Source organism: Nelusetta ayraudi, unplaced genomic scaffold, assembly GCF_046127955.1.
Source record: "Nelusetta ayraudi isolate G7.1 ecotype Tasmania unplaced genomic scaffold, CSIRO-AGI_Nayr_v1 ptg000016l, whole genome shotgun sequence".
In the NCBI taxonomy this organism is placed as follows: domain Eukaryota; kingdom Metazoa; phylum Chordata; class Actinopteri; order Tetraodontiformes; family Monacanthidae; genus Nelusetta; species Nelusetta ayraudi.
In genome coordinates this window covers 1,667,736-1,675,000 of record NW_027466066.1, presented here as the reverse complement: position 1 = coordinate 1,675,000, position 7,265 = coordinate 1,667,736, and the positions used below count along the sequence as shown (strand labels likewise).

General features: G+C 49.4%; 1 protein-coding gene across 1 annotated transcript in view; it reads right to left on the bottom strand.

The window, feature by feature from the left end:
* The window catches only part of nptxra (neuronal pentraxin receptor a), a 7,835-nt gene extending 786 nt beyond the window's left edge, over positions 1 to 7,049 (bottom strand). The window contains exons 1-4 of the mRNA XM_076023732.1: positions 5,975 to 7,049; positions 2,737 to 3,022; positions 2,166 to 2,407; positions 310 to 489 (exon numbers count right to left, since the gene is read on the bottom strand). Coding sequence (XP_075879847.1) covers positions 310 to 489; positions 2,166 to 2,407; positions 2,737 to 3,022; positions 5,975 to 6,691 — 1,425 coding nt within the window. The 5' untranslated portion in view covers positions 6,692 to 7,049. The remainder of the gene's footprint in view (positions 1 to 309; positions 490 to 2,165; positions 2,408 to 2,736; positions 3,023 to 5,974) is intronic.
* Positions 7,050 to 7,265: the final 216 nt, after the last annotated feature.

The following is a 7,265-nucleotide window of genomic DNA, read 5'->3' as shown; positions in this document are numbered from 1 at the left end:
TACTGGACTTGTTTACAGTGTGAAGCCAGCGCGGCGCTACTGCGTTTCCGCTAACACGCTACTTCAGCTACCCGGGCTTTGTAGATTTACGGCGCCTGCTTATACAGCAAAGCTCTCCGAGCGTTTACAGCTTTTAAATTCTTATCTGGTCGTTATGGTAGAAGTTGCCGCAGCTGCAGTCAGCAGCCGCGTGACAAACGCACTCCTGTTGATTTCTGACGCAGTAGCTCGCCAGATTTTCCCCCAATCCCACTCGAAACTTCACTTCACACTTCACACTCTTGACTGGCCATTCTTATTAGGACTGACCTGCTCCTGGCCCAGTATGAACACTCCCCCGGGGCGGATGTGGTGTCCGGTGGCCAGCGCGTGGCCCTCGCCCCTCAGCTTTCCCCCCTGGTACGCCTGCCAGGCTCCGCCCTTCTGGCTCCAGCTCACGCAGATGTGCTGCCAGCTGCCCCGGGAGAGATTTAGAGGCAACTGTGCCACCTAGGGATATATATATATATATATACATGTCAGAGCATGAGGGGGCGGCGGTGAGTTGGAGTTGGATATTTGTATTCCGCTATTGTTGAAGGTAAAACATGACTTCAGGCTGCAGCAGCAGCAGCAGCAGCAGCAGCAGCAGCAGCAGCAGCTCCACAGCTGTTTGTCTTGCACTCAAACGTCTCACTGCTGCCTCGATTCTTCAGGGGAGAAAAGTTGGATATGATACGCACATTCCCGTCGCCTCCAAGGACACAGAACTTTGTCCCCGGGGGCTCCTATTAGCATAATGACTCTTTTGAATTACACCTTAAGTCATTGGACGACCGCCAGCCCCCCCCCCCTCAATTGCCCCCGGCGCCACATTACTGCGTCATTTAGCTTGTCTCCCAAATTGCCTCTTTCATTTGACATGTTCCGCTTATTTGTATGCTAATGCGCCGCACTCCCTCCTCCTGTAGCAGGCATTATGAAGTCGACTCGCGCCGTCGCCGCCTTTTTTATATATAGCGTAAGTGGAAAAGCGGTCGGCTGTCAGGGGTGGAGCTCCTGCAATCCTTCCAGCCAATCAAGCGTCATATAATTTGTTTTAAGAAGCCAAGATTTTAATCAAAGCTTTGTTATTTAATTAGAGGCTAAAAAAAAAAATCTTGACCGGCTTGAAGAACGTTAATGGGCTTTATTAAGTTTCTGACGTGAGGGAAATTGCTCCCCCATGAATTATTAAGGCAATGGCGCAACCATATTGACATACATTCACAACCCTCTTCCGAATGGATAGATGCCTTCCACTCACACTTTGAGTCGACACAGACACAATCGCTCAGCGGCTAATGTCACAGATTCATCTTCTTGTCAAGTATGAATTGATGTGTTGAGGCGGCGCTAGTGATTTGGAATTATTTGTGATTAGAACCAATCAGCTTTTACACCTGGATACATGGAGAGTGTCGGGTCAGAGAAAAAAAAAAAATCAGCATTGAACTCCATTATAAGCAGCTTCATGAAATAATCTACTGGAATGCTCTAAGAACATTGCCAGTGCGCGGAAGTCAGTGAGGATGTGTTTGAACACATTATGGGTTGGCTTTGACAGTTGTTGCCTTGAATGTCTCACTCAATCCGCGGCCATCATTGCACAAGTTGAATGCTTTAAAATTGCAAAACAAAGCTCTGTATAATTACACTTAGTTTTTTTTGTGCTAAACCATAAAATAGTAAACAAAGCATTATGGTTTATATTTTACTGACATTTTTTATGTCACTTTTAATTATACACCGGAAACATTAAAATGTTCACATAATTGTTAAGCACATCTTGACTGATTTTCGTGCGCTCGTAATGATCGCAGAGCATTCAAGATCATTATTTCAGAAAAGTGATTATAATGGAGTCCAATGCAGAAATGAGTCAGCGACCCCAAACTTTTGAACGGCAGTGTGGGTCCACACTGGTGAACTCTAATGGACGTCAAACAGGCTGAACAATGGACTTTTGTTTAAGCTGAGAGTTGAAACTTATCCAGCCATCCTGTCAAAAAAAAAAAGAAATTAAAAAAAAAAAAATCCAAAAAGGATTCTCGTCATGCTGACATTCATTCTAAGAGGAGAATAAACCCGATAAAAGCGTGGGAACAAAAACGAGCACATTTCTCGCGTGGTGGCGGTGGTGGTACCTTGTCGTTGACGAGCAGCTCGGTGGGGGTGTGCAGACCCTGCAGCAGCACCAGCTCGTTGGGCTGCGAGGGGACGGCGTACGACAGGGGGGTCCCGATCCCTCCCTCGGCGGGCCGCAGCCACAGGCAGACGGTGAAGGCCCGCAGGGCGGGGAGGGAATGCTTCACCACCGCGTACATGTAGTTGGTCCGAGTGGGGAAGGACAGCCTGAAGCCCTCCGGGAAAGAAGGTCCCAAGATACCTGAGTGGGGGGGGGGGCAAAGACATGCCTCCGATGAGGGAGACTAGCGGTTTTGTGGTAAAGGGATCAAAAACATCAAAACATCTGATCTGTTTTTTCAGCTGGGGCGTAGGATTTTACAGTCCTTCAGATCTTTCTTCCCCCTTTTCTCCAACAGACATAAATTAAGTCTAATTTATTCATCATAAATCACCCAGTGGCTCGATTCAGTCCGACAAATATGAAACTTTTCCGCCTTCATCAGTGGTGCAAGTCATCAAAAAGCAATTATATTCGTGGACATGTTTCATCTTGGCATTCTAATCCGTCCCTCCACGTTTCATACCCACCGTCCTCCAGCCCCGACAGCCTGTGATGCAGCTTGTTGATGCCGCGGTCAATTTCTTGTCTTTGTCTCTCGGCCTCCAGCCTCAGGGCTTTTCTCTCTTTGTCCAGCAGCTCCACCTTCCTCCTCAGCTCGCCCTCCAGGTCCTCCATCCTCCACGGCTTGTCGCCGCCACCACCACCGACAGCAGCAGCAGCAGCAGCTCCGGGGTTGCCAGACGTCCCGCCTTCCTCCGGCACTCCAGAGGTGTTGCTGCCCGTCTGGATGTGAGAAAACGGGCCGATGTCTGACTGCAGAGGAGACAGAGGGGCAATGAACCTCAGCTATTGGATACATTGAACCCTTGCACTTGGCGATGTATGCAAACGGGATGCGCCATTTAATAATCACAGTCTTGTTTAACCCAGGAGTCCTTTTAAAGACTATTGGCTGGATTAAGTTATTTTATATCGTCTACATTTCCACTTTTTCCTTCAATGGCAATTTAATGTCTGTTGTTGCTGTTTGATGTAGTCATTATTTAAAAGAGATGTCCTCCCAGAACTTCATAAATTCAAGTTGATGGATTCTGGAATTGGTCCCAGAATTCAAATTTCACTTGTTCTGCTCTCTTATGCTAATTGATGTTAGGCCAAAGCCTTAAAAAAAAAGGGGGCTGTTGTTGAAAATCCAGCCAATTTCCATCTCATTTGTTTCTTGTTGCAAGTAATTCTTACACACGGCACTCAGTGTTAACTTTAAACTGTACTTTCCGTTTCATGAAAGCGTAGCATCTGCAGTGCTGCTGAAAACCCCCCCCGAAAAATCCAGAGTGACGTCAACCCAACCTTCTTCAAACTGATGTATTATCACTGATGTCGCAAGTTGCCTTTGTGAAATTTTGGGCAAAAACAGATCCCAAAACTAAGTCCAGCGCATCAAACAATTCCACCCGGTTACAAACTAAAGCCAACTGATATTTCTCTTCCCCATGGAAACACGGTTCAATAGCCAATAGGAGAAACTGCAGCGATGAACTCCTCTATATGATGGAGGGAAAAAGTGAGTTTCAGGATCAACAAACACTCATAAAAACTGCATCATCCCACGCTGGCAGAAAATAGAGACAGTCTTCACCAGTTCCAAAAAACCGAAGGTACCTCGACACTGCATTTAGCGCCTGCTCTGCAGTACGACGACTGGAGGTGTCTTCGGGAGCAGACAGACAGACAGACAGACAGACAACATTCCTATATCTGACATAAGGAATTTATGAGCAAACTCATGAGACTCGCTGAGATACGTGGCGTTTGGGGACTGGCAGGTACAAAGATCACTAGTGACTGCGCCGATGCACCCGCTGATGTTCAGGGGGAGCCACGAGCTGGGACTTGGTCTACGCTCAAGTACATCTGACAGCTCTGTTATCGAGCCCGGGGTGAGACTCCGGGGCTGCTATTCACACGCTTGAAAGTTGCGCACTTCTCACAAAAAAAAAAAAAAAGTTTTTTCAACGCCTCGCGAAAAGAGAAAACATATATAAAGTGTCTCCACTTTACTAAATGCTTCACTGCTTTTCTATTGGTATTTTTTTTTCCTGTGCATGTGTATCCAACTAGTGCGACAATACAACAGGACCAACCAAACAATCACATGATTTATAGGCCCAATATTATGCCAAATCCACTTTGACGATGTCCTCGAAGTCCCAGTTTTCCTCTTTCTTTTGCTCCAGTTTTCAAAATATGTTTCCTAAAACAGTTCACCACATCATCCATTTGTGATGAGAACAAGGGTACAGATGTTACACTGGGACGGTGAGCTACAACACCCCCAACCAGGTGTTTGTTCCGCCCTAACACACCTTGTTTCTGTCCTCGTCCAACAAAGCATCAGCTTTGTGTTGTTGTTTTTTTTCAGAAGCTAAAACTATAAAAAGTGGGAATAGCTGTGCTGTTTTCTGTCTTCCTTCAGTGAATCATCAGAAGATCCATCACTGGATTCCAAGGTGGAACCTGAAGCTCTGAAACGTAGTAAAACATGAGATCTTTGATGCTTCAAATAAGCATTTGAATTTGACACTTGGCCACAGTGGAGAAACGAGGAACTAAATGACGGCTGAGTGACTCAGCAATGATTTTGGAGGTTAAACGGCTGTTGTTGACACCAGATCGGCCAGATTAAATCACCTTCTCGCGTATCAGAAATGGCGAGAACGGACGCATCGGGCCGAGCTCGAGTCCCTGGCGAGCGTTCGCCTTTCAGCGACCAGATCCGATCGCGCTACAGTGAAGTGGGCCAAGTACCTGCTGTACACAGGAACGTGACTTGGATGGCTAAAGAAGGAAAGAGAGCGGGGGAGGGAAAAAAGAGAGAGCAGAGTAATGTTGTCACTCCGAGACCGGTCCGATTTTATTCTCGCATCCTTGATCTCTTCTCTTGGAAACCCTCCGCCTAGTGCCCGGCCAAGTGTGCACGTTCCTCATCTGCTGTTTACAACGTACTTGACAAGATTAAGTGTGCGTAATCCTCAAAGAAAATGACCCGTGAACGCTGCGCGGGAACACGCGTCCACTCTGCGCCTATACGACAAATGGCAACTCATAAATAATGGATGAAATTTGTTCAAAGAAAAAGGGAAAAAAAACGAGGTTGTACATCATGGGACTGCGGTCAGACGGAGGCGTGTTTCATGCTCCCCCCCTGCTCCTCCCCCTCGTTTACATTCCCCTCCTTCCCACCTTCCTCACTTTACCTGCACTTCCTCCTCCCAACTGTTTCTCCGCCTTCATCCCCTGCTTCACGTTGTGTCTCATCTCATTCTAAAGCCCTCTGGCAGCCTCAGCAGTGGTGATAAAAAAAAAAAAAATTGATGACGGTTTGATGGGATCAGCATCAGTGACTAGAAATTAATCCGACTGCAAGCGGGCTAAGAGAGCATCTGAGGTTCCGCCCTGCTGCTGTGACCATATTTTCTAAATCACTTAATGCTCTTTACAAAAGAAGCAACCCTGAAGGCTTTTGGGCAACTGTTTATTATACAATTGGTTATCAGAAAATGGAATTAAAAAAAAGAGCTAAATTTTTTGCTAAACTTTGAGAGTCACCATGCATGATACAAGCTGCTGTTGTATCAGAACACCTTTTTACAGAATGAGGTCCATAGCATGTTGGACCAGACAAGCACTTTCACCCAGATCCAACCATTAGTGAGCCGCATGCAGGAGATGAAGGCTCTTTTTGCATCTCCACGCTCGGCATACCTCCAGCTTCTCTATGCGGTCTTTGAGCTGAGTGATCGCCTGCTCCAGCTCGTCCACGGCACTGACGGCGAGCAGGTGGACGCCGTCTGCCGCCGAAGCCGGGCTGTCCCGCACCATAATCCGCTCGGGGTGCGTCCCTTCCTCCGCCAAGCTGTGGGCCCCCAGGAGCCCCACGGCTCCCCCGCGTCTGTCCGTGCTGCTCCTGCCGTTCAAGCCCTTCTCGCACTCGGACAGCTTGCCCGTCAGCTCCCGGATGGTCCTCTGGTCCGCCAAGATCTGGTCCTTCTGCTGCAGCACCGTCCGCCGGAGCTCGTCGGCGGTGGTGCGGAGGTAGCCCGAGTCGTCCCGCGACGCGTACGGCGACGGCTCGTCCGCCTGCTGGTGAAAGTTTCTCGGGTTGCACTCGCCGGCGGGGATCGGCGTGCAGATGAGCCGGCTGACGGTCGGGTCGTGTCCGGTGAGCCCGGTGACCCCGTCCAGCCCGCCGAGCCCGATTTTGAAGGTGGGTGCCTCGGAATCGGGCGTTTCAGAACCATGGAAAGCTCCCAGGGATCCGGAGCGGGCGGCCGACCCCGCCGCGGCCGGAGTCTGCGCCGCCGTCTCCGGGTAGAGCGAGTGGTTGTCGGCCGCGGGTTGCTGCTGCGCCGCGGCCGCCCGGGAGGATCCGGTGTGCACGGCCGCGATGATGCAGATAACCGCTCCGATGAAGGCCACCATCCCGGCGGCCAAAATTATTACGATGAACTTCAGGGTGGCGGCTGGGTCGAATATTATTATGTCAGTAAAATCCCCCCCAAACAAATCACCAATCGACAGCGCGAGTCGGGGGGTTAAAAAAAAGAGAGGGAAACTAAAAGCGGAGGGAAGCCAAAAGTCCCCGTTTCATCTCTCGACGGTGGTGACGGTGAAGAACAAAGAAAGTCACTTTGGCGCCTTTCCAGAGGAGGAGCGGCGGCGGAGAGGATAAGAGTCCCGCAACATAATTGAGTGATCATGGAGTCAGAAAAAAAATAATAAAAAATCACATCCGAGTCCGACAAGCTGCCTCAACGCGCATGTGCTCGGCGGTGTTGAGAGGAGGGGGGGGGGGGGGGGGGGAAATCCATCCGCGGGAGGAGAGATAGAGAGAGGGAGGGGAGGGGGAGAGTAACGGGTTGGGTGGGGGGGTGGAGGAGCGGGGTGGCCGTTTCCAGCCTGCAGCCCTGAGCCGACTTCTTCTCCAGCAGTGTTCCAACCGAAATCTGTTACGCAGTGTTGACGAGCAATCCATTACTAAGTAATCCACTACTGT